Below are 27471 nucleotides of genomic sequence, written 5' to 3' on the forward strand. Positions count from 1 at the left end.
CAGAAGAGGTGGTGGGCGGTGGAGTGGAGGGTTGGGCAGGGACTGTAGGAGCAGATGATGTTGATGGAAAGTTGTACGGGGAAGGAGTTTGGTACGGGGAAGGAGTTTGGTACGGGGAAGGAGTTTGGTACGGGGAAGGAGTTTGGTACGGGGAAGGAGTTTGGTACGGGGAAGGAGTTTGGTACGGGGAAGGAGTTTGGTACGGGGAAGGAGTTTGGTACGGGGAAGGAGTTTGGTACGGGGAAGGAGTTTGGTACGGGGAAGGAGTTTGGTACGGGGAAGGAGTTTGGTACGGGGAAGGAGTTTGGTACGGGGAAGGAGTTTGGTACGGGGAAGGAGTTTGGTACGGGGAAGGAGTTTGGTACGGGGAAGGAGTTTGGTACTGGGGAGGTTGCTGGTATGTAATAGGAGGGGGAGGATGGAAAGTGGCTGGAGGGGGTGCAGATGTAATAGGAGGGGGAGGATGGAAAGTGGCTGGAGGGGGTGCAGATGTAATAGGAGGGGGAGGATGGAAAGTGGCTGGAGGGGGTGCAGGTGGAGGAACTACAGTGGTGGGAGGTGGAGGTTGGGAGGTAACCTGCTGTAGAGCACCGTGGCACGAATGCATTACATGCATCTGCTGGGTAGGAGATAGTGTTGCCATGCGCTCCACAACAGACCTGAAAAAGGTGTGGTTTGGCGAAGATCTTGCTTCTGAATGCATGGTTTGCAGAAGTGTCTTCACCTCCAGAATGCTGGAGTTGATCTGCTGAAAGCCTGCGGAGATTTGCTCTGACAAGACTTTTAGACAGTTCTGGAAAGATGCATTCAGATGCAAGAACTCTGGCGCATAACTCTTTTCCTGACCCCTCTGCCGCCCAGTACCCGCAGGTGTACTAGAGGTGGCAGGGGCAGAAGGGTGGGGTAAAGGGAAAGCGATCTCCTCATCAGCAGCTTCATGTAATGTAGGCGGCCACGATGCTCCTGTGCTGGTGGATGGGACAGATGGGTCGAATGTGTGGGAAGGCTGGGAAGGTGCAGATGTACCGGGGCGGTCGAAGTGTCCCTCGGTGCCGGTCTCCTCAGGGATCGCCTCAGAAGGGTCCAATCGTGCAGGCTCCCGAGTGCTGCTCACCGTGCTGTGGAATAAAGAGAAAAAAAACCAATTAAAATACTGACATGGTATGGCCCTGGCTGAAAAAAAAAAGTTACATCTAACATTTTTTTTCACATGTGGTGTGTAATATTTACCTTCTAGTGACCATTGTTTCCCGGAGGAACGACAGGGCTTGTGCGTACTTGTACTTGCTCCTGCGTCCTCCAGATCCACTCGGGGCCCGCATCTCTTTATTGAACTCCTTCTTGAAACGATCCCTCACAGACCGCCACCGATTCACAATTCTGTTCCCTGAAACGAGAAAGGAATGGTTAGTATACAACATCAGTGTTTCACAAACTCCAGTCCTCATGGTCCCCAGGGGTCATGTTTTCAGGATTTCCATAGTAAATAGAAATCCTGAACACATGATCCGTGGGGACCACGAGGACTGGAGTTCGGGAAACACTGGTTTACATCAAGCAACCGGTACTGTATATACTTACGCTCTTTAATCTGGGCCCGAACATCGAGGTCCTCCCAGCGGCCCACAAGGAGCGAACAGATTTCCTCCCAGAGTCGTCGGGTAACGATAAGGTCAGCGTGGCGGCGGTCAGCCATATTCCAGAGCGGCTCCCTTTCTCTGACGAGATCGATGAGGTGGTCCACATCGAGTCCTCCATCCTCACCGTCAGAGTCGGGAGCACGCTGTGAAGGCTGTTAAAGAAAAAGACAAAAATAACATAATTAGCCTCCACAAAAGAAATGAAATAAAAAGTGCAAAAAACAAAGCAAAAATATTTATACTTACACGCTGGTGACCGCCGCGTTGCTGTCGCCGACGACCCTGGGAGGCACTGCGAGGACCTCTTGGCCGAGCACCAGATTGGGAAGACTAGAGAAGAAAACAAAAAATGTTATGTCTTTGGATGTAGGCATTTGTTTGCTGTGTGTGGTCTGCAGAACATTGTTTTCTATGTGTTGTGTGTAGTGTGATGTTGTGTTTCTGCGTTTGATGCAAAAAACTTACCAATTGTGAGCCCACTCCAAGTGTCTGTCCACCCCTTCCTTCCTTCTTCTGGGAGCTCCTCTTCATCTTGTGAATCCTGTTTTGAAATAAAAGGCAATGAATAGACATATATTACAGAGATGATGGATTTTGGAAATAAAAACTTACCGTCAAACGCTGACGATGCGAGGGAGGGCTCCCAGAAGATGATGTGCTGTCTTCCTGGTGGCCACACTCCATGCCTGTGGGTGGTGTTCCAGCTGCTGCCATTGCTGCTGCTGCATCTATTGGGTGGCTGTTGAATAAAGAGAAACAAAGGGCCAATGAATATCTTGATATTCAATAGCCCTAGTTTGGAGGAATGGGGGATTTGATAATTACCGTCTCTCATCTGCTGCTGGCCTCCCCTCCTCAGCATGTTCCATTTGCTGCTCCATTTGGGGTGGTGGTGGTGCTGATGGTGCTGCAGTGGTCTCCTGCCTTCTCCTGCTGCGCTTGGTTGCTTTCTTGGGTGGCATGTTGGGTGTGGCTGTGGGTCCCACTGTCTTGCTTTTATATATGTCTTGTGGGCAGAGCTACTGAGCATGCTCAGACCAAAAAACCGGATCCGGCGCATTGCGGCACTCATAGGCTTTCATTGTGTGAAAAAGCCGGACGCGCAGGATCCGGTTTCTGTCAAAAGCGCCGGATCGCGCCTGACGGCGAAAACCTGATGTGTGAAAGAGGCCTAAGCCAAGTTCACAAAAGAACATAAATGCCACACAGTTTACAGTTTTTTCCATTCATTTGGCACTTTAATAAAATCATCCAATAAAATTTGCATGACCAAAAATGTTAAGTAGTTGCAATATATCCGTAAAAACCTTTGATGCTTCGTATGGGATCTGATTTTATTTTTTTTGAGCACCCATGGACAAACAGTCTCATCTGAAATTGATAAGACACTAGTGCATGCAGTGATTTTTTTTTCTTGATGTGGACATTCGGTCCAGGGAAGAAAATAAAAAATTTCCATTGATGCATCATTAGTCCAAGTGCTGTCTGATGGACAACACTCGAGAGCGTCAATATAGCCACAAGACAATTGGGACAACGTTAATAGATGCATAAGTAATACAATATACGGTATTATACAACCTACATGTGGGAAAAGGGAGAATATACAAATCCTTTAAAGATCATAAAAAGAAAAAAAAAAAAAGAAGAAGCTGGTCTTTGGATGCAGTCAGGCTGCTCCCTGTATTACCGCTTATCAGAAGTTTACGCAACAGGGGGATTAGATTCTTTGAAAATCCCAGACGCCCACAGAGTAGCATGACCTTAGATCATGTAATGGACTGGTCAGGGTGAAAGGTCTGATCCTCAGTACATGACAATAATACAGGGCTCTGGGATTGAGAGATCAGTCACCACTCACCCCCCAGCTGGACTGTCTCAACAGTTAATTCCAGGAGTCACAAGTCCACCTGAAAAATTAGCTCCAGGAAGGATGACTGTTTTAGTAACTGTCTATTCAGAGAATCTGGGCTACAGGCCCATTAACAGATAAGAACAAGGCCAAGAAACACAGAGGTCCCAAAGGTTACAAGGAGGATGAGACAATAGATAAAACCATTCTGGAATTACAAAATTTTGTTCACATCGCTACTGCAGGTCCTGGGCTATGAGAATCCAAGCACCGCAAAAACATTTGTGCTGGCCACAGAAACCAGATACAGGGGTCTTCACCCGGATCTCAGATTAACAAATTACTCACATTAAAACCCCCCTCATGCATAATTTCCCATTGCAATTATTAATTTAGGCTTTTAGTACTACCGTAGCCTTGCCATTTTTGAGTAGAGGGACTGCTAGATCTCGGTGGAAAAACCAAGCAGATAACCCAGGTGGAGTTTTGCGAAATCGATAGTCCATATATTCCTTTATGGATAACCATGGTCATTTTCCCCATCCTTGGGGGGGAAACACACATTTTCGCCGTCATTCTAAAATATGATCACCCCAAAGAGATCAGTAAACTTTATCCCCAACAGTTGTCCATTATTTAGGGAAGAGGAAGAACTTCACCCCTGTCCATGTTATTTTTTTTTGTCTTTAATACTATCAAGAATGGTGATGAGCCACGACAAAACAAAAAGGAATAAAGTGTGGGGCCATTTCTGGATACAGTCCTTGATTTTGTAGACCAGGAAAAATTCCTACAGACTTAATTTTTTCTAGAATGTTTATAAAAAGGAAGATTTTGGAACGGTCAGCAAAATAGCTCGGTCTAAAACTGGGCAGCATGAAGCAGACCCTGGCTCAGATATTGCAGCCATGTAAAACTCCAGAGTTTCGGAAAAAAACACTCTAAAACGACAATGGGAATGAAATCACTAGTCACAAAAGGTAGGCCCCTGCTAATCTAGATTGACCTGTTTTAGCTTGTATGTCTCTTGCTTTGCACTAAGGAGGGTTAACAGCCTGAAACACGTATCTGCAAAAAGAGATTCTGGTTTGGATACAAATCCTAAGTTACAAGGCAAGACTTGTTAAAGGATCGATACTTACTTTTAGGATTGCTACTGCCAATAGGTGGCACTAGAGTTCTCATCAGAGGAGGCAATTTGCTTATTGTATAAGGAGGAGTTGTACACAAGCAGGGCAGTACAAAACCAGTGGGGACCTTCATCAGGGGCTAGTCATCCTAATCACTGGCTAACGCATTTTTTGTCTGATGGAGCCATTATTGCAATAATGGCTCCAATTCACACTTCCTTTGCTTTTTGAGTAGCATGAATAGGCTGACCGGTTCCTTTTAAAGGGCTAAAGCATGTATGACAGGCGTTAGAGTGGTGTTTACATGGGTTAAAATTAACCTCCTGAGAAAAATAAAAAGTGCAGCAAGTCCAAAACATAAGTCAAGAAGTCATGGATGAAGCTACAGACCATAATACAAGTTGACTATATGTAGGGACCGCGTTTAGTCCTTACTCGCCTTTGCGGCTGCCCTTACTAAAAGGTTATAATTTGAGTTAATACCGAGGAATTAAACGTTTCATCTGTCATTGGCAGCAGGAACGTATAAAGTTATGGCCGCTGACCGTGACCAATGTCTTCCAACACCTTCTAAAAATACTTTGTTGAAGGAAGTACAAGTATCGATCAGTACAGATTTTAAAAAAGACAAAAAATATCAGTAGAAACTTATATCGTAAAATTTGTTCAGACATTTTATGGCCGAAAACTTTACCTTCTTTAAAAGATTTTAGTAAAAAAAAAAGTCACTGTTCTAAAAAGACCATGAGACAGTAACGCTTAAAGCAACCTTCAGTCATGGTCTGTAAGTCAAGATACAAAGTGTGGTTTTCCTTTACCGTCACCAGCCATATTACACTACATCCCGCACTCAGTACATCGGCGGAGCCTTTTATCTTTTATGATAATTCACAGGTATGAAGGAATGGGGAGGGAGGGAGGCGAGTGATCCTACCGTAATGCAGCGCACCGGAGTGTTTCTGTCTAAGACGGGTTAACCACTTTGATGCCAATATGTTGACAGGCTCTCCACCTAGCGTCAAAGCAAGGCTCTGTTTCCATGGCAACGTCTTACAAAGTCTCTCTCGCTGGATAGCCCCAGAGACCGCTGTTTTGCAGTGACCAGCTTCTGCACGACCCTGATCGATACGCTACGGTCTCGCATTTCTCGGCGAACGTATATAAATGGATGCTCGGCGCAGGATTGCTACATTTGTAAAGAAGTCACTCTGTGGTATATGGTAACTAATGCCGTCAAGTCAAAGAGGTGGTTGTGGGGAGGAGGCCCACCACAGCCTTCACTGAAATGAAAGGTCTTTTTTTAAGTCGCACCAACCCTATTCAGGTTTTCTGGGGGTTTCCGATATGGAAGACGTATACAGCCAGCGTTCACGTCAGACTAATGGTTCATGGCAGAGGAGCAGGTAATGGATACCGGGCGCATCCGGCAGAAAATGCTAAACGAGCATTTTACTCATCAAACCGGTGAAATAAGTAGCCGAGCTTGTAGACAATAGGGGTTCATGGAAGATAATGGCACGCTCCATGCAGCACTTCGTTTTTCCAAGGTGTTCTATACAATCCTAACGTTCGCCTACTCTAGAGGACGAGGAGGGAGTCACGGCTTTAGGTGCAGAACCCTGGCAGCTGCTGCGTACAGCAAACCAATTCACATAACTGCCTCTAGTAATTGTACGAGCAGAGCCATAATGTAGCAGTTTAATCCCTGTCCATAATCTCCTGATTTGTCATCAAATTACAGTGCCCATCACTAGTCTTCGACATCCCTTTCTTCTCGGTGGGATCAGTTCTTCAATGGCAGGTCATCGTTCGATAAATACATACCATTTAATGGCAAGAAACAATGGCAAGCGCTCAATTCATTCAGTCCGTACACAATAAACATACTAAATAACCCGAACATCTACCGATCAAGTACTCAGGAGCCACGACAAGCAATGTAGAGCGTCTCGTCTCCACCTTGTCTAAAGAGGTTTAATGTGGTCTTCACCGAAATCTCATCACACGACTGTCAATACCATCCTTCTCATGCATTTTCCAAAGAATCTAATCTATGAAAATTTCCCAAATATACAAAACAAAACAAGGAATCCAAGCTGTGGAAGTCCACAATACGTTATTCCGGTATTCACAGGCATTCATCAAAGTGTTAAAGTAGCCTTTTCGTTACACCTGACACTTCAAGCACATAGGCCGCCTAAAGGCATCACGCAGAAGAGTCGCAGAGCAGGAGATCATGGTATGATTGCAGGTCACAGCTTGTACATACGTGGGGTCTCTTACTAAAAACAATCACAACATGTATGCTATAGCCTGGAGAGGAGATAAAGGGGGGGGGGGGGGGTAGAGGAAAGAAACAGAAGAGTCGGGGGGTAAAGAAGAGCGAAGACAAAACAAAGCTGCTCAAAATCAGGATGTAGAGAAGCTCAACTCATCGAATGACCTACACACTTACCAAACCAATAGAAGCTTTTTTTTTCCCCCTTTAACATCTATATTAGGTGAAATGTCCAAAACTATGGTCAGAGCTGAAGCTTTACATGTATCTGTCCATCTAGAGAAGTCTTGAGGAGCAATAAAACCGATGGATTTTACCTTCTATGCCAAAGTTTAAGGCCCCCATACTCAGAGCAAAAGCAGCTAATCCTGCTGTCTCCAGACTTCTAGTATAGGGACTTCCTGACTTTCCCCATTTAGATGATGTTGGAGAAAGGAGGAACGTTCTTCTTGCAGGCTAGATTACCAACCTTAGATATCTGGCAGTGAATTATGACGTATTTACAAATCAGATCAGTGGAGTGACCCCAGTAGGAAGGTAGGACATCTAATGTGAATGGGGGCCTCCTGATTAACTTTAAACCAACCAATCCTTTTCTTCAAGTAGTTATGCTGCTTCTAGATCAGTCTAAGTGCCTTACGTTCACCCATATAATTTACATGGCTGCCTGAACCATCACATGGCCGACCACTGTTTCGTCCACCTCTCCCATGCACAGAAGTGCTCGCTCTGACGTATTCTTGATGAGAGAGCCTCGTCCAGACAGCTCTGGTGGCTGGTCATCTCTAGAGAACAAAAGGATTTGCAGTCTGAAATCAGACATGCCAGAACCTTAACTCTCCCGCCAATCAATTGTCAGGGTCCCTCTTACATAATTAACCATTATGAACTGATTTGGCCAGAAGTCTCTTAGCCCAACGTGTATTGGGGCCTCTACACTGTCACCTTAGAGGACAGATGAACACTGTCGATTATTCATAAGGATGAGGCAGTCGGGAGAAATAGCCGTTTGTCAAATGAGTGTTCATCTGACAGCTAAGTGTATGGACACCTTTACTCCACTTCCAACAATCAGAACTCATGCATGATCGGTCAAGTGTAGGATGCACGTGTATGGGGTGGTGGGGGTATTGAGAACAAGAGCTGACAGCGGAAGGCTGAAAACCCAAAAGAACCCATATCAGTATGTGCACATAGATCTTTGAGAGAAGGTCTCCAAATTGTTTTCAAAAACTTGCGAGACTTTGCCTATTTTCTGCTCCGAGGTCCCTGCAAAAAAAAAAAAAAAAAGAGAAGACTCCGCGGTCTCATACCCTCATATGGTCTTTAGTAATCAAGTGTCTTTCAAAGCTTGGGAGTCAAAGTCTCAAAGCCAATGGTGGATCTTCAAGAACTGGCAGTTCATACACATTACATCTAAGACCCTAGGATCATCTACAAACTGAATTCTAATATTTAATTTCAATGTCCCCCCCAAAAAAGTGAAAATATTGCAAGAGATATTTACATTCGCACAAACAGGTTCTCTCTCTTCTACGATCGAAACACAGAAAAGGCGATAAAAACCTGTGAACATGTTTCTTAAAAACTTATTAAGACAACTGAGGAATTTTAACAAAAAGTGAATTTCTCATAAAATAAAAGTTAACAGAAGATTTTCCAGAAAGAGTCTTTGACTGTAGACTTCCAGTATATCATCAAACAGTCGCAGATCAGTGCGAGACCACCTAAACACCAGCCCATCTGTCATTTATGACATCCATGCCTTTTGGTCTGATAGGGAGTCCCTGCCCTCAGGGAAACAGGAAGGATCAATTTGGACTAAATCGACACATTTGCTCAGTGTGTGGTGGCAAATTCGACACTTTCTAGTGAACACCCAGCTGAGCGGCAGCATCTCCTGCCTCTTCTGTGATGCCATTGTATGTTCCTTATTATATTACACAAACGGAATACATTCTACATCATCAAGTTCGGTCGCTTTGACCAACAGGAGACTCTACATGTACAACATGAACACGTCGCTTCTGTGTAAGGGGGGTGGGGGGGAAGCTGTTAAAAATCAGCGTTCCCCATCGCTTATTCCAAATGCACATTTTATGGGATTCTCCTCATTTACCTTCAGCTCTCAGCAAACATCTGTTTTTGTTGGTTTTTTGTTTTTTTCTTTTTAAGTGGTCAAATTGGCTACAGTATTACAGCGCCTGACGTCTATTCCCATAAAAAGGTTGTCGCCTGCGTGATCCCTTGCAAATATAATAAGTATTTATAGAGACAGAATACGAAAGAATTTTCGCACCTTATGTGCGCAGTCGGGTAGCACAGACATTAAAGTGTTAAAAGAGGGTGGAAATTATAATCACGACGGATTCGGAAAAACCTACGACGATATATAGATCTATTATACAGTATATAGAGCTAAAGATCCGACAAGGCTGCTGCCCACCTGTTCAATGACTCTGCACTGCCTCTAGTGGCAACTAGTGAAAACTGCAGGGTGCCACAGAGTTTAAAAAGAAGAAAACTTGGGGCCAAAATTAAAAAAAAAAAAAAAATTATATAATATATATAATTTATCAGCTTGTAATTAATAATTTCCACCATTTCTTAAGCAGTTTTGTTTGACGTATACTGAAGTACTGAAAAGGAAAGTGGATGATGAATTGTGCTGCGGCGTTGGGGGTATAATATATATATATATATATATATATATATATATATTATACTATACACACATATAATGGAATTTTTTTTTTTGTAATACACATTTTAAGCAGATCAGCTGTATCTTTCTGTTATCATCTAAATTGGCTGCAAAGAAAAAAAAAAAAAATAAAAAAGGAAAAACTAACAAGGATATAGGAAAATAAGCGTCAGCTCACAATAAAAACACACAGAAAAGTGTACACATAGGAGAAAAAAAAAAAAAAAAAACCAACCGATTCTACAAAAGGCTATTGAATAAAATCATCTCCAAATGTCATTCGGTGCAATAGAAGGCATCCAGGCACATTTTAGTGTTAGAAAATCTGCCATTACTGGCTAGGCATAATACCTAAATGACAGCTCGGAATAAATCAAGCAGGTCCCTTTTCAATCGGCATCCTCGCTAACAATACAGCCAGGCACTCGGTAATATACGGGAACATACAAGTGATGATAATGATAATACAGCGGATTGGTCATTGATTGTATGGCTGAAAGACAGGAGCGCAGATGAAAAAAAAAAAGTGCACCCGGAAAACGATCTAGATACATAACAAGGGATGACATATAAAATGGACTGAAGAAAATAAAATAAAAACAAGAAAAAAAAAATCCTCTCTGCCATTCTGGCTATATATTTCCCCGGGAATACAATTTTTTTTACATTTTTATGGGGCTCGCCTCTCCCAGTATATTGAGAAAGCGGTCAATAAATCTGTATGATTCAAAGCGTTCCTTGTGGGGGGTGGGGGGTAAGGTGCAAAGACAAAATCTATCCATTTTCTACAGCTTCTGCATTCCAGGATGTCGGCTCCTGCCATCCACTATCACAGGACGCTAGGACGGTGCACACTGTTCAATTTCATACATAATCATGCTTCATTTTAGGAGCGTCTCCATACCGTGATGCCAACTGACTGCCTTCTGGCATCACACACAGGAAAAAAAAACCCCGCAGATCATGAAGTATGACGGAGGCAAGAAAAAAAAATATGCACAGCTTCAAAGAGCAAGCAAAAGGCTACACACTTGCAGCCGTCTATGCTTGCTCGTACATACATCTATACGGCCCTATAGTGGGCACCATACGTATGATTCGGCCTCAGTGAGCTTGGGTGTATAGTAAATTAACCATTAAATCACAAATAGCTAAAAGTGACTATGCGCACATAAGCCACGGCTTACACCGATACAACAAGTGTTAAGAGGATCTCCATCAGTGACGCTGGGAGCTCTCATTAGAAGCCCCTCGCTCCTTTTCCTTCTGATGGGAAAATGCAGTTTTCTTTACTGGGGATAACGGTAGGCATAGAATTATTTTATGGTATTGGGGGACGCCTAGTATTACAGCGATGGTGCATTAACCCAAATGGACGAGGACCTATATTCCTGCAGCTTTTCACTGCGAATAATCCTCTTTGCTGGTATTCTCCCGGCAGACAGAGGATACAATTGGCACGTCCCGATTAGCGAGCCTCTCTAATACAGGCTGACTTACTGAGCACAAGGAGAATAGGGTAGTCACAGGGTGTCCTTATCTGATGGGATTCACTATTCGGTCATCCCCCCGCCTTAAATAAGCCTTATTCTTTACAAGTGGCCATCGTGCCGGATCTTAAAGGGAATCCCAGTTGCAGAAAAAAAAAAAAAAAAAATTCTTAAGGCACTTGTATCCGCTTGGAGCCTTAGGTGTTAAATCTGAGTGGTTAATTTAGGGGGAAATAAAAGGAGGAGATCCAGTGAAATCGATAATGCTGCGCCCCCTGCATTGTAGTCATCTATGGACACAACACAGCCAAATATCATCATCAAAAAGGGCATAAAACACTCAGCCCTCATCGCCTGGCATGGTTGGGAAACGCAGCAAGCCTGATCCGCAGCAGCTCCTTTTCCTAGGAGGAGAGCAGGAGATTGGGCGATAGGTGGCGAGGATTGCCAGGTCTGCAGCCGAGCCAGACGTTCATTAAAACCCAAGAGGAACAGTGACACCGTGCCCCAAAAGACGGATGTATGGGATGGTGGACGTATGCAGAAAGGTGTGACCTACGCCACCGTGCCCGGCCAACGCCACCAGCTGCTTTACAGATAAGTTACTATAATGCAACCGAGAGCAAGAAAAATGTGTCCGGGGTCAAGTAACCCTGGGGCATCGGAGCTACAATGGGGACGAGAAAGGGGAAAATAAGCCAGAAAGGGGCAGAGACGCTTGTGATCCAGCACCAAGAACAGGTGTCATGGATGGCACTCTTCAGCAAATCACCGAGGTTAAAGAGCAAAAATTTCCCATACAAAGAGAATTTACAAACACCATGCACAAAATTGGTGCAGGTCAACGCAATATTAGTGATTTTTCGTCAGATCAGTCATGATCCAATACTATTAGTGCACATTAAACCTACAGAAAAAAGCGCCAGCAAAAAAGCGCCAGAAGTGGCGCTCCGTGATAAATCAGCCATTGCTGCACTTTATGGAGGGAGGGGGGATGGAGGGAGTGTCGCCGCTCGTTGCCCATATGCTTTACAGACCTTTTAATTCTCAAAACGTGAGCTCCGGCCACATATTCATTACCTTTTATAGAAGGATGGCGTCGGATCTCGAGTGCCAAGTCATAGGAGCTGTTTATTACAGCCAGACTGGCTCATTTTAATGGCGTTCGCTGATTAAATAAGTCTCTTGGCCAACTTGCCAATGGGTAATGTAAGGATTGTTTTAAATACAGAGAGAAAAGGCATAAAACATCTGATATTACGCAGCAGCTTGTCCATTAAACTGACAGTGCGGAGGGAGGAAAGGAAAAAAAAAAGTTGTGCTGCAAATAGTGAAAAGGCTGGAGAATTGATGGCGGTGGGCTTCCAGATCTACAGGTGTATGTAGAAGGGTATAAGGCGGTGCACACACAGGGTCGCACTCCGCTGAGCCCGGCCAGATCATAGGACACCTGCAGGCTTCTCTCGGTGAATGAGTAGCCATCACTGGCACCATTAGGCGGTAATCACCCATGCATCCCCCCCTATAGCCCTTTACGGTGAGTAGCCCCCCACTATATAGAGCACCAGGATTGGTGTAAGGAGAATGACTGACAGACATACTCAGCCATTGCATGTCTATTCATTCCTATGGAAAAATAAAAACCCTTTTTGATCAGATCCCCCCCCCATAACGCATTTATTTCTGGACATCTATGTAGACCCAGGCAATGGTCAGCGTCCCTCTACGTCAGGGTCTCCAGAGAAGGTCTCCACAGAATCTCTCCAGAGCCCCCACCTCCCTCCTTTCCTTAATCCAGAATGACATGTATGTGGAGGAGACACGATGTTCTCCCCCATGTTTATGGGGGCTCCCTTCATACTGATAGGAGGAAGCCCCGGTAGTCAACATGCCATCGGATTGTCAGCCCCACTGAGGACAGGGACTCATCTAATGGGGTCTCTGTACAGCGCTTCGGAATATGTTCCCACTATATGAATGACGGAGGAAAGCCCCCGACCAGATCTACCGTGCTAGATGTTCAGCTCCACCATCAGGCATCTTTTTTTGGTGATCACTTTTTATTGCAGGGTATAGGATCCATCATGTAACACAGGGGGTCTCCATACACTGGTATAACAGGGCGATGGGCACAGCACAGCTGCAGACTGGGAGGAACAGGGACCCCCCCATTATAGACTCACCCCTCAACACTTCCTAAAGTAAGGCACCCCACCCCATAATCAGTCTGAGCCCCCCATAAGCACCCTGTCGCCTGCACATCACTCTGGTTTCATAGGATTCTATAGAAAAATAACCACATATTTTGCACTTATCTCCCATCCTTGCAATTAAAAAAAAACAAAAAAAAAAAAACACCTTCCTCCCATCAATCACATGCACCACTCCATTTTATCTTATGGGGTCTCGACCCCCACCAATATGCTGGAAAGCACAACCTATCAGTCAGCCCCCTCACATTCCCATACCCCAGCACAGGCTTGTGGGGGCTCCTGCATGAGATTTGCCCCCCAACCTCCAGCCATCTGTAGTGGAAATGTGCAGTCAGCTGTTTGCATCAGTCATCAGCAGTGATGTAAATCCCCCCCCACTATAAAGATCATCTATGGGGGTCTTAGGGCTCCTTACCTGGCACCCCAGCCTTCCTCCAGCCTCCTCCACCTTCTTCTTCCCGACTCTTCATCGCTGCTCTTCCCCAGGTCTCTTGTCACATCCACACGGGTTAAGTCCCAGAGAAACGAGCGGTAGAAATCACAGCAGCCCTCCTCCTCCTCCCGGTGAGAAGTTGTGAGCGGCGCAGCTCCTCTCCTGCTGCCCCGGTGATAGTTCCGCAGTCGGATGCAGGGAGCTCCCCTTGCAATGAGCGCGGCGGCGGCGGCAGAGCACCGTCCCGGTGTGCGGCTGTGTGTGTATGAGCCGTGTGTGTATGAGCAGAGCTCTCTGCCTCCAGTGTCTCTATACTGGGGGAGGAGCTGCTGATTCTTATCACATCCAGCACTCAGCAGCCACTGTCTCCAATGCAAAGATGCTGCTGTGTTCTGCTGCTGTGCTTGTTGCATGCCTCAACTCTGCAAATGGGGAGGCAGCCCACTCCCCCTCCCCCCACCTCACTGGGGGGGCACCCAGACTGTGATCCTCACACAGAAAATAACACTCATTGCAATATTTAAGGGTGTCACAGCTCTGAGATCTCATGAGTGGAAAGTAGACAGCTGGCATAGTATCATTGCCAAAATCACAGGATCAATTGTGGGTGATGGGGGTGTCAGGCATGGCTGGATGAGGAAACGTAACGGGCCATTCAGCATATTTCGCGGTCCGTATACGGACAGCCGTGCCCAGACTGACCCAAAGAGAGCCTCCCTCTAAGTGCGGGCATTGCGGGGAACAAGAGCCATAGAGGAGGCTGGAAGACCGGGCATTGGGGTTCACGTACGGACCGCTGAGGGTGAATACGGCCTCGTTCACACGTTCAGGGTTTTTTTACCTCAGTATTTGTAAGCCAAAACCAGAAGAAAAGTATAATCGAAACACGTCACCACTTCTGGTTTTGGCTCACAAATACTGAGGCAAAATACTGGCCGGATACTGAACGTGGCCTAATGGTTGCTGGAAGTCCCGACTAAGGCCAAGAGACGTTTTACCTCAGTACCAAAATCAGAGGAAAAGTCTAATAGAAACACGTCACCACTTCTGAATATTTCACCCACTCCAGGTTTTGGCTGCCAAATATTGAGGTAAAAAACTGACCTTGTGAACATGGCCTAATGGTTGCTGTAAGACCTGACTGAGGCCACAAGACATTTTACCTCAGTATTTGTGAGCCAAAATCAGAGGAAAAGTATAGAAACATATGTACCGCATGTGTATTTTTCACCCACTCCTGGTTTTGGCTGCCAAGTACTGAGGTAAAATACTAACAAAACACTGACCGTGAGAACATGGCCTAATGGTTGCTGTAAGTCCTGACTGAGGCCACGAGACGTTTTACCTCAGTATTTGTGAGCCAAAATCAGAGGAAAAGTATAGAAACTAGAGTTGAGCGAAACAGGTCAGCCAGATTCATAAGTTGCCGACTTATGGCAAAGTCGGGTTTCACCGACCGAAACCCAACCACAGCGTGAAGTCGGCCATGTGGTCGGCAAAACGAGCGCCAAAGTCGGATTTCCCAGAATGCTTGCACGTGACTTTTTTCAGCCACTGAGCAAGGACATACACTGTGGGCAACGAGATAACATGTGCAGTGTCTGGGGGGAGAGAGAGAGAGGACTTTAAAAAAGCAGACCGGCATGTAGGTGTGTTTCCTGTCCTCCACTCCCTGCCGACTTTGCTTCCCCATTGACTTGCATTGGGTTTCGTGTTTCAGTCGGCCTCCGACTTTTCCCTATAGTCGGCCGATTTCGTTCGACTCGACTTTTGAGAAAGTCGGGTTTCATGAAACCCGACTCGACCCTAAAAAAGGCAAAGTCGCTCATCTCTAATAGAAACCTATGCCCCACATGTGTATTTTTCACCCGCTCCTGGTTTTGGCTGCCAAGTACTGAGGTAAAATACTGACCAAACACTGACCGTGTGAACGTGGCCTTAAGCTGGTTACACACGTCCAACAAGCACATTGAATGGCGGCCCTGACCATTGCCACTCACTATTACATGCATACAAGTTAAAAAGAAAAAACACTGGCAGCAAAGACGCCCAAAAAAAAGTGACAGCAAAGACCCTTCAGGGATAATACCACCAGTGTTTTCCTGAAAAGCTTAGCAATGTAAACCAGCATCTAAAAGCCGTCACATACCCAAAGATGGGTCTTTCAAGTGGAAACTTCATCAGGAAACACTCCTTGACTTTGGGTAATTCTTAGAAGAGTTTTTGTTTTTTTCCCTGAAGTGACTTTTGCCACTTTTTGACCGTTTTCCATCAGAAGATGCGTCTGAGAAGTGACACGCGCTTTTTTTTTTCCTCACACCAAGAGTTTTTCATATCCTGAAGACGAAGATTAAATCAATAGACTGAAAATGTGAATAGGAAAATGTAAACGTTTGATATTTCAGCTACGCTCCATTCACTACAATGCGACCGAGTCACAATACCAACCACAAGCCATGGTCAGAGGTGGCGCCGTTTCTGACGGAAAGCAGTCATATTTTTCTTAACCCTTTAATATGAAAAGCAATCATTCCCTTCATAGCCTATGGGTAGAGTTCTCAACTGAGACAAGTGGTGTCTGGCCACCGCTTCCTCCCCTCTCTCCATTGAAAACCTCACTAGGAATAGCAGTCCTCTATGAGCGAACATGCTCGGATAAGGTGCTAACCGAGCGTCTTCGGCGTTCTCGAAAAATACGTTCAAGTCCCCGCACCTGAATGTCTCGCGGCTGTTCGACAGCTATAGCACATGGAGGGAGTGCCTAACAAACAGGGAATCCCTCCATCTGTTGCGGCTGTCGAAGACATGCAGCAGCAGGGACTCGAACATATTATTCGAGCACGCCAAAGATACTTGGTTAGCCCCTTATCCGAGCACGATTGCTCATGGCTACTGTCCTCCTCCGATCAGACGTGTATGGCCGCTTCATTTTTTTTTTTATCTGTCCTGTTTTAGAGCTGAATGACAACTATTGTTCTCTGCAATCAGCCATTTCAAAAGACATCTACAAAAATGAAAAGGAGAAAGTAAACCTGGGACAATTTACCTCACTTTCTGACAGAAAAGCTGGGTACCGGTGACAAAAAAAACCAAAACACCCAGCTTGCCCCCAAAACAGTTAAAAGGCAGATTTTTTTTACTTCATAAAACTCCAGAATTAGAAGTAATATCATGCCCATACTATACAGGTAATAGTAGTGTAGCTCGGTGCCCCGCCGGCAGCATATTGTGCTACCGCCATGTAACTGACAATGTGTTTGTACAACCTTTATTGACTATGGTTGATAACACTAGCACTAGTCTCCTGCTCCCAGGATATAGCAGGACACACACTCTCCTGTCTGTTGGTGCTGGGTGTAGCACTCACTAAACACTGCTCCATTTGTACTTGCTGCACAGAATCCCCCACACCTGCGCTGTGCAGAGTCTCGGGGGCAATAACACACAAAACCACTTCATTTTTTTTTCTTTTTATTTGTTGAAAGAGACGAGTACAAAAAAAAAATACAAAGACCATTTTAGCAGTATGACTATAAGACATTCAGTTTATTTAGTGCCCCCCTCCCCAAACTGGAAATTCAGGCCATAAGAATGATGGCTGTGAGGGTGCAGTCTACTGGTGAGCCGTCCACCTGGTAGAAAAACTTGTTTAGCTGGTGGGATTCTGGTAATCTAATGAGGGTGCGAATATGTTATCCTGCCATGTGAGGAGATGCAGGCATTCCTGGACATTAAATAGTGGGGTTACTTAAAGAAACAATGCTGTGTTATTGGGTCAGCCATGTTTTGTGAAGGCCCTCATACACACTAGACTAACGTAGGCCGAACCACTGATATCAACAGTCAAACCTGTACGGGGATCTGGCCGACTGGTCATCGATCATTCATGGCTGATGTCGGGCTCCTGGAGATAAGCCCCCCAGACAACTTGTCAGCTTGTCTCTTTCTCATAGAGAACATAGGAGCACTCGGCCGAATGAGTGCTCCTCTGCATGGTAGAAATCGCAATCGGCCATAGCGTCGTTCAGCCGACAGAATGGACAGATTAAGGCTAGATTCACGCAAAGTTTTTGGGAGCAGATCCATTTCAGAAATCACCACAGTATTGCTGAGAAGGAATCCTCTCCCCATTCATTTTTATGGGAAATCAATTGTGTGAGGAGACTTTTTAGCATTTTTCCCTGAGAAATTCTAGGAAAGTAGAAGTGATCTGTCAATTCTTTGAGAAGGATCTTGATGAAATATGCTCCAAACTTGACATATCAAGTCAAAAGGTTGTTTAAAAAAAAATACTTCAAAGATAAAAGGAGGTCTTGAAACATTTTTTTTAAATTGAACTTCAGGAAAAGGAAAAATAAAATCCTCCAAAAAAGGAAAATTTTCTGAAGCGTAATCTGCTAGAAAAATTTGCCAGTTGTGTCTGCTGCCACAAAACTCAGTCAGAACATATCATCAAAGTGACCATATAGCTTATAACTATTCCCGTATTACCAGCAGGGGGCAGCCCAACAAGATGTAGGTGTGCACAGCAAGACAGATGGCTGAATTGGTTATCTGTGGGTGCAAAGACTTGTAGAAGATTTCCAGGGATTCCTGGACTGAACAGGGGTGGTGTTTAACCATTCCCAGAAATATCAGCAGCTATGCACATAAGTAGACAAACTGGACACCTGTATGTAGAGCTGATGCGGATCAGGACCTAGTTCAGAGGCCACATCAGTAATCTGTGGTCGCTGGATGGGATCTCCGAGATCTGCCTCTTACGTTTCGGCATCCGAGGTTCTTCTTTTGATTTGCACGATGTCTCATGTACACAACGTCGTTGCTCTATGCCAGTTAATCAAGATAAGAGGTGTCCATCAAACATACTATACTGACTCGGCTGATAGACCAGGTCGTGAGATTCAATTTGCACCAACTCTACCTGTATGTCTAAAGTGAGAAGAAATCAGTCCTGCCGCCATTTATAGGCTGTGTTTAGAGCCTACCTCGTTAAAACCAAAATTTGGCACTTGCATGAGCTGCAGTGCGGAGCATTTGTAGGAAGAGCGTTCAAGCGCCATCTGTTTTACACAGTAGAAGACACCCACCCGAACCAGTATCTGCTGCAATCGGAGCTAGCTCGGTTCACCCCTTTGATGTCATGCTGAAAAGCGATCATGGCATCTAAGTGAAAGTGGATATCTCCACTGGACTGAAGCAATCGGTAATATCCAGTGAGTTGTTTAATGCCAGCTCGTGTCCCAACATTGGGCCACAATTTGGAGCTTGTGGAATTTTCTCTGTATTTATAGAGCTTGTATTTTAACTTGCTAAGTACTGGATGAACTCCCCTTTTCTATGCTATGACCTAGTGGGACTCCATGCAATACCAGACACAGTCTATGTATGGCCGGGGTCACACTTGCGAGTACCCGGCACTGCCACCATCACTCGGGACCAGAGTGCGCGGGCTGCATAGGAATACATGCAGCCGCACACTCCAGTCCCGAGTGCAGGCGGCAGTGCCTGGTATTGATGCGAGAGACTCGCATTGCACACGCAAGTGTGACCCGGCCTAAAGGAGAAGCCCTGTTTTCTAATCTCATAAACCCCCTTTTATATAGTAAAAATCTTCTATCATTTTGTTATTTTAGAAGGGTCAACTCATTGGTTCCAACTCTTGTTTAGTAACACATATTTCTTGGCTGCTGGTCTGAACTTTTTACGCTCTCTTCATAAATTGAGTTTATTGACAATTCTCTACAACACTGTGGAAATGAAAGGGGCCTTCTTCATGATCACAGAAACCATATGAAGGATAAAGAGCCTACAGCTGAAAAAGAAAATTACATCTGTCTAGATATATCCTTAAGCACAGGAAAAAAGAAAATTTGGGAACACGGTTGAAATAATGAGTTAGGCCCTGCCACGTCAAGTTACCTTCTCCCAAGAGATCCTATATTATGGTAGGACATATAAACCCACATCCTATGTCTGATGCATTGATTTATATATAACCTGGTTAGAAGTCCATAAAAATGTCAAGTTCTCCACTAAAGATGTAATGATTACAAACTATGAAGGCAAATGATAAAGGCAATGTAAGAAGGGAGATCTTTAGGTTTTATGATACTGGCAACTGGCACAGAAATGATCCATTCAGCCTCCAACCATTTGTTCAGGCCAGTTCTTCATCTTCACTAGCTGGAGAGATTCACAGCCGAGATGTTTTCTTCCTTTTCTCCAGTCGCCTTCATTAAAAACCAGTGAACGGATGTAAAAATAAACAATTTTGTGTTCCAGATTTAGAATGTTTCTTTCTCACTCACCATCAAAATCTTCTATGAGGCGGAAGGCTATTTTTGTATGAATGAATAGACTAACAAAGAATTTTATGAAACTGACCTGAGGGTCTGCTCGAGATCAGGCAGGGTCATCCATAAGGTTATGTGACCTGTCATCACCCAAGGGGACGCCACTGGTCCTGATGGCCTGAGTACAAAGTGCTTGCAATGCCTTCATGCATGCTGGAGAAAACTTCATACCATAGTTTTTAGACTGGCTCTTGTTATTTGTGTAGGATTGTAATACTTGGGCACTGAATGATGCACCATTACAGCCAGTGGTAAGTGCACATGCCCGATTTTCCACTTGGACCTATTGTTTGCATGGGAAAAAATTACAACATGCAATATTCTGGTCTGGATGGTTCTCACAGAACCTCAATACATGCAACTAACCCGTCTCCACCTTAGGGCTCATACAGATGTCCGATTTTCACTCACGAGTGCTTTTCATGTTTTTCACGGATAGCACTCGAACCTGTGATAGTCTATGGGGCCATTCACATGTTTGTGATTTTAATCCAAGACATGTCAGTGGAGACATGTCCACTTTTGATCTGAGGCTCAGATCAAAATTGGCAATGAAAGTCAATAGGTTTGTGAAAAAAATAAAACCACACATGGATGCTGCAATATTTTACGTAAAAATGTACGTCTAAGCTACCCCTTTCACTTACATTGGTCTGTGTAGCGTCCATGTACAGCACATGGGTTATGAAAATACGCTCATCTGCTTCCCCATTGCAAGGTCTTGCTCTTCTTTCTCTATAAACAGTAGACATGGTGCCGATTTATAAATCGTAGATCCATTTTCACAACGGAGATTTCAACGCTACATGATCTGTTAAAGGGGTTCTCAACTACTCAGACAACCCCTCTCAATTAGTGTATTGTCCCCATGTACACCAAAAACTGCCTGTACTTCACTTCTGCTGCTGGCACCGCTCCAGTGACTTGGGTGCTGAGTCTCTCGTGGTATTTTTATGATGTGAACTCTGCAGCCAATTTGGATTTCCCATGTGTATCTACAAGTATCAAACCACATCTAAATTTACAGCAACTGTAATTTTACAGTTCCCCTATTTTCTATTATTCTTTTCCTCTGATTGTTCCCCTCCTAGTTCTGGCTTACAAATACAGATGTAAAATACTGATCAAATACTGAACATGTGAACTTGGCCTAAGACCGTCCTTATAAGGCTCGTTTCACACGCTGCCGATTTGGTACAGATTTTACGCACATAAAATCCACATTGTTTTACAGCACCAGCAAAGTGGTTGAGTATTATCTTATGCCGGTTTCACACATGCATAAAACACAAACGGTGCTCGGATCGGGGGGTGGACTCGAACCTTCTGTGCATGGTGTGTGCTTCATGGATGTGTGAAACCAGCTTCCAAGTCACGCTTTTTGTGTCGAATCGACAAGGAATTTCCGTTTGGTTGTGTTTTTTAAATCCTCACCATGTCAATCTCAGCTTCACCTTTTTGATGTAGACTTTACCTATTCTTTGCTAAACTCTTGGCCTGGTCTTGTTCTGCTGAACTTTCATGGACATTCCAACACTAAAAATATTAAGACGCAAAAAATGTTTAGAAATCTAGGCACAAAATCCACATCATATATGTAAGGTGTGCACCTAACCTGAAGGGGTGTACATTCGGTTCTGGAAGTTTTTATTGAAGGCCTCGGTAAGCAACGGTCATAGTCAACGAGATTCCCTTGTCTTCGCAGCATAATCTGATATTTTTTGGGGCGAGATCTTTTATGGAAATCACTGCAGGACTGAATGAATCTGACCCTGCTAATCTGCAGTTTTTGTCAATCCCCAGAGAGAAGAAGAGAAGCTTCCGAGCACAATCCCGGCCTGTCGTTTTCTATGAGCCCCGAGGCAGTAAAACCAGTAAACATACTGTCTGAGGATTTCAATGACTTGAATTAAGATCTCATACTCGCTCGATATTCTCTTACAGCATTTCTACATTCATGCAGAATGGGAGAGGTTTCCTAATGGCTGTGATCATCTAATGGCTCTGTACCGAGCAGATATTGTGCATTACCCGTCCTCTGCCAGATGAGACTGATGTGTGGTGCGGATGCAATTCAATTTGGTGCTGAGAGCGTTAATTATCTCTCCAGTACAGGCGGAGTGGAGGCTCCAGTATCTCGCCCCGCCAATGATGCTATGGCAGCCAGCTGCATGTGAGATGTAACCACAGAGCGGGTTAAAACAACAGCATCTTGGCCAAATGGATGCAAGTCTCTGCAGCATTCAAGTCCCAATGAAAAATCACCTCCTATAATAGCATAAAAAAAATACATAAAACTCTGAGGTGGCCATTTCTCTTTAGTAAATGATCTATAATTCAATTTTTCTTTCATAATCCGGCTTTCTTAATCTTGGGAGCAGGGGTAAATGGCTGTCACTTCTGCGTTTATGTGGGAAATATAGTTGTAAACAACGGTGTGATGCATCAAAGTACCGCAAACACAGATGGAAGAGTACTTCTAGCCTTCCTATTTACAATGGAGGCTGTGGGAAGAATCCATATAGAAGAGGGTACGGGGACTCAACATATTATTCGAGCATGCCGAAGTCACTCGGATAGCACCTTACCCGAGCACGTTCTCTCATCACTACAGCTGACACCAATGGTGTGTCCATCCCTTGGTTTATTCTCTGAATAACGTCTATCCACCTGTTTTTCAATGTAATAATTAGTAACTAGTCTAGTTGAAGCCAACGACACTGATGTAGGTGCCACCACCTAGTGCATCCACGGGACAATATTTTGATCCCAATTTATCTAAGGACTCATTTAGAGGTCATCGTTGTCAATCTACGTTTCATCAGGGTTTTTGATCAGAGATTCATCAAAATTTGGTCAGTGTCAGATTTTATCATCAGAGTTTGGTCCAAATGTTACCAGTTTTTCTCGGATGAAAACAAAAAGAAAGGTTTCTCAACCTTTCTCCTATCAAACAGTCCATGGAAAAAGACCAGCACACAGAAGGCATCCAAGTGCTGTTCCACTTTTTTTTTTTTTACACACCCATAGATTTGCATTGCCAATTTTGATCCAACAAATCAGTCAGGTCTCTGATTTTCCACTGATTGAAAAATCACAGGTATTTGAATGGCGCCATAGACTGTCATAAAGTGCGAGTGGTATCCGTCACTAGAGTTGAGCGAGTTTGTTCGAATTCGGTTCCGAATATGATAGGAATCGAATATTGTTTTTGCAATATTCGTCGAACACAGCCGAACATTATTAGAGTCAATGGGAGCAGAAATTGCCGAATATGTTTGGAACCGATCATCAAACATACATTCGGCACGAACAGGGAATCAATATGGCACGAATATGGCAAATTCAGATTTGGCGTCCGAATCTGAACAAATTCACTCAATTCTATCTGACGCGCCCCATAGGCCGTGGGATACTCGGCGCCGGGCCCGTTAACTTCAGTGGGAAATGTCACAGTAGCAGTGACCCGGTCCGTGGCCTCAGGCGGTCATGTAAAAGGGGAGTATTGATTAGGGATAAAGTTTATGTAGTGATTCGTGACGCCAGTTGGAGTGTTTGACTGTAGTATAGCCGGCACTGCAGATGATCCCTGGGGGAGTAGATGGTGATGGCAGTGCAGATGTTAAACCCTCTCCAACCAGGGCAGACCCCCAGAGATTGTGATGTAAGTAAAAGGCACGGATTAATAAGGCAGGAGACAAGGAAAGTCACTTTATCATTTACTGCAGTTCAGAGGAGATATTACAACTCTCACCAGGTTACAGTCTGTTCTGCAGAATGGGAGTTATCTTTCCCTGCTGTGACTCAGTGTAAGCTTCCTGCTATTCTAATCCCTTCTGGGACCAAGGCTTCCCTGAGTTTAGAACTTCCCAGTATTGCCTCTACTCACTATGTATTTCTCCTTCAGCAACTTGCAGCATGAATCCTGTGTGAAGCAGCTCAAGTTCCCACTTGCACTATCCTTCACTGATCCTAGGTTATTGCAGTATTTCTGAGGGAAAACACTTTTCTGCTGGTTGTATAATGCCACGCAATCTCTCAGCTTACCACCCTGCTCTGAAAGCATGGATGGTCTAGGGGCTGGTCCCCTGTTGCTTCTTTAGCTCTACTTCTGGATCGAGTACATGTCTTAACATGGCTTCCCAGAGCGTCCTTGCATGTTCTTCTTCACACTGAGAACAACAATTCGGCCCCTCCCCCTCCCAGTTAGGGTATGTCTGCAAAGCTCTCAGCTTCAGACAAGTGAGGGAGTGAGACAAATTGTGTGTATGTTGTGGTCCCTAGCAGAGAAAGCATAACTACCATTGCTCACAAAGCACATACAAAATAGTACATATTTAACCCTTTTGTGGCGATAAAGACACAGGGCGCCACATATCCATCACTCGTATGTGGAAAAACAGAAGTCTGAATTTGACCTACGAGAAATTGGTTGTTTTTAATGCATTTTTCGAGTATCTTTTGTAATTACAGCAGTGAATTTTGTAAAATTTTGCGGCTTTGAAAAACCCTCAACAAAAAAAACTTATGTAAATACTACGAAAGAGATCATTATAGAATCTGTGTGGAAAAACCTCTTTGTGCCTCAATGTGATTTTTGGCTCCATACAGTGGATGGACACCTTGGCATCCATCCAGATTATGGCGCATACACCCCCCCAGCATATGCGCCTGACAGTGGCCACAAATGCGGTGTGTATTTACCATATTTTCTGTACGCTACACAGACTGCATATGGATAAATGGCAATAAATTCACATGAACCCATGGCCCATATGTTATTTTTTTTTATCAGACTCACTCATTAAACTCAAAAAAATTGTTTTTAAGAGATTTATAGCAATTATTAATATAGGAAACTGTAATTGGTCTTGTAAAATGTTTTAACTGTTGATATATACAAAAGGATGCCATACAGATGTGAAAACCAAACATCCTGATGAAAAACTGATGATTTTACACACCCCTGTCTGAACCTGGCCTAGCACCAACATAAGGGGGTTGATCACAAAGAATCAAGGCAAAGCATGCCATTGTTTTGACACTCCAGAAAGTCTGATAAACTTGTTTCTGGCAGGACATGCACAATGTTGTAGAACTTCACAAGAGCACAAGTATACAGGTGAATGTCAACGTGTCACCCATGTAGAGTTGGTATGAATCGATGTGCACGACCCAGCGGACAGGTCAGTAATCTGTAGCTGTCAAGCAGGAGCCCTGAGGACCACCTCATGGATCAGCGAAATCTACTTTCAAATAGCTGGCCTGGCTAATGCACATGTGAAGTCGCGCCAGGCCAACTAACCAAAAGATGTCGCGGATACCGGGAGGTAGCAGGCTGCTTTCAGGGCTCCTATCCAATGGCCACAGATTACTGACCTGGCCACTGGACCCGATCGATTCGCACCAACTCTACAACCAAGTGACAGACTAGACTAAACAAATCTTCCCAGGATTTTCCCAGTGATTTTCAAGACACCAATTTTAAAACTTTCAGCCAAACATCTGGAGAATGTCTAAAGACAACAAAAGAGGTGATAGTAATCATTTTGGTCAATTTTATGGTGGTGGGACACAGGGACATAACTGATGGGGCACTTGACACTGGTTCTTGGTGCCAAAATGGGCGTAAAGTGGGGTTAGCAGGCCAATATGCCTTTTAAAGTGTATTTAGAAAGAGAACTGGTGCTCTGATATTTGTAGTAGGTGAAACAGGCGTCTATAGACCCGTAAATCTGCCAGGCTCTTAGGCACTGGACCATTGTTCAACCCTTGATGTTCCTAAAGAGCACAAAAGAGGTTTTGAAAGTCACGTTGACGGACAAGTTTTGACATTGCTAATAACAGAAGTTCCTCTGAATTTAATCACTTTTTTAATCTCAGGATTGAACTGTACAAAATGTTAATGTCAGGAAGGCTCCAAACGCCAAGCTGCAGCCGATGTGATATTCCACAACATAAGTCCATATTCTCAGCACTTTTAACAAAGGTTAAGAAGGACTTTTTCATGATAATCTTATAAAATATGTAGCATAAGGAAAAAGACCTAAATCTGGCTGATGTTTTTTTTTTCATCTCATCTGATTTACGGACATTGTTCTGGTCGCCTTTAAGAACAGACCCGATGTCGTATACATCTGTGCCTCTGCGTGTACCTGATTCCTGGAACATCTGGCTAATAATTCATGTGACATTTCACATCTAATTCCACGTTATCCAGAGGATAGCTTTCATTATAAAACTACTTGTCCCCATATTTTATATTCATGACAATGTAAATGAGGTGGTGTGACTCTGTGTGTAGTCTCCCTGAATGTACAGAGCTATGGAATATATTTATAAGTGACATAGAGGAATATCACATTATGGCCTCTGACATATGGATGATATCCAGTAGCACTGTCACCCTTCTCTCTCCTAGAACTGCACTTTTTAGGAACTTCTAGTTCAATCTTATGTCCCCACAGGTCCACAATTTTTTCCTAATTAAATACCTAACATATCTTTATGACAAGTTCCAAATGTCCTGAATTAAAGGAACACTATTCTGACTGTGTGCAGTCACCACTAGAGGGAGCATTGTTGCTTACTGAATACAGATCTATTATTGAGTCCAATGTATAACCAGTGCGCAGTAGTCACCCTCTAGTGGAAATTGCAGGTAGACAAAGTGTTTTTCTTTAAGCTAGCTATGCAGAGGATTTGGAGCTGTGTATTAGAAAACAAGCACTATGAAGATGTACTGTATATCATTTAAAAAAAAATAATATTATTTGGTCTGAAATGTGCTGGTGATCAGTGAGTGTCCGTGTCCTGAGACCCTTGGCAATTAGCCAAAACACTGCTTTGAAGCATGTAGTTCCTGCGTGAGCACAAAGCAGTCTACAGGTTCAATGCTAAGTCAAAGGGTCCATCTACCGGTCTGAGAGACTCATGGTCTTAATATTAAGCTCATACAACTTTAACATTTGTGCCGATTCCTGTTCATTCTGTTTCTGCTTTGGCTGCTGGGCAATGCCGCACCTTTGTTGCGGTAGATGCATGACAGCGACAGTTCAGTTAAACTGCTGAAACTCTAACTTCCACTGCCAGTCAATAAGTCCAGATTACCTGGTTCATGGACAGTAGCCCTAGTGCTTGCTCCTGTGTGTTTTTCTAATTTCTTCCATTTTCTGACCTTGGCTTGTATTTTGACCACCCATTTGCTTTCTAGTTTTTTCCTCTGATGTGACCTCTTGGAATTGACCCCCACCTGTTGATCTTTATTGCCACCAACTTGCTCTATTGGTCAGCAGCTGGCTCTGTTGCACCAGCCCAGGAGCCCCTGTGCAAGTATAGATCCCTGTACAGTGGTTACAGAGGGAAGACGAGGGAA

The 27471-nt window shown here is 44.2% G+C and overlaps 1 protein-coding gene across 9 annotated transcripts in view; it reads right to left on the reverse strand.

Moving 5' to 3' along the window:
• Nucleotides 1–27471, reverse strand: part of PCDH1 (protocadherin 1) — a 220191-nt gene that overhangs the window by 182546 nt on the left and 10174 nt on the right. For 3 of the 9 annotated variants that reach the window (XR_012230778.1, XM_073568026.1, XM_073568028.1), the window contains exon 1: nt 13723–14226. The exons of 2 other annotated variants lie outside the window; for them this stretch is intronic. Coding sequence is in view for 6 of the 7 variants with exons in the window: in XM_073568026.1 (XP_073424127.1) it covers nt 13723–13777 (55 nt within the window). In the remaining variant the exon portion in view is untranslated. Of the gene's footprint in view, nt 1–13722; nt 14227–27471 lie in introns of those variants that run through there. 4 more of the 9 variants (XM_073568021.1, XM_073568022.1, XM_073568029.1 and 1 more) reach the window with 4 other exon arrangements.

Source organism: Dendrobates tinctorius, unplaced genomic scaffold (assembly GCF_039654945.1).
Source record: "Dendrobates tinctorius isolate UK_male_01 unplaced genomic scaffold, ASM3965494v1 ptg000020l, whole genome shotgun sequence".
NCBI lineage: Eukaryota > Metazoa > Chordata > Amphibia > Anura > Dendrobatidae > Dendrobates > Dendrobates tinctorius.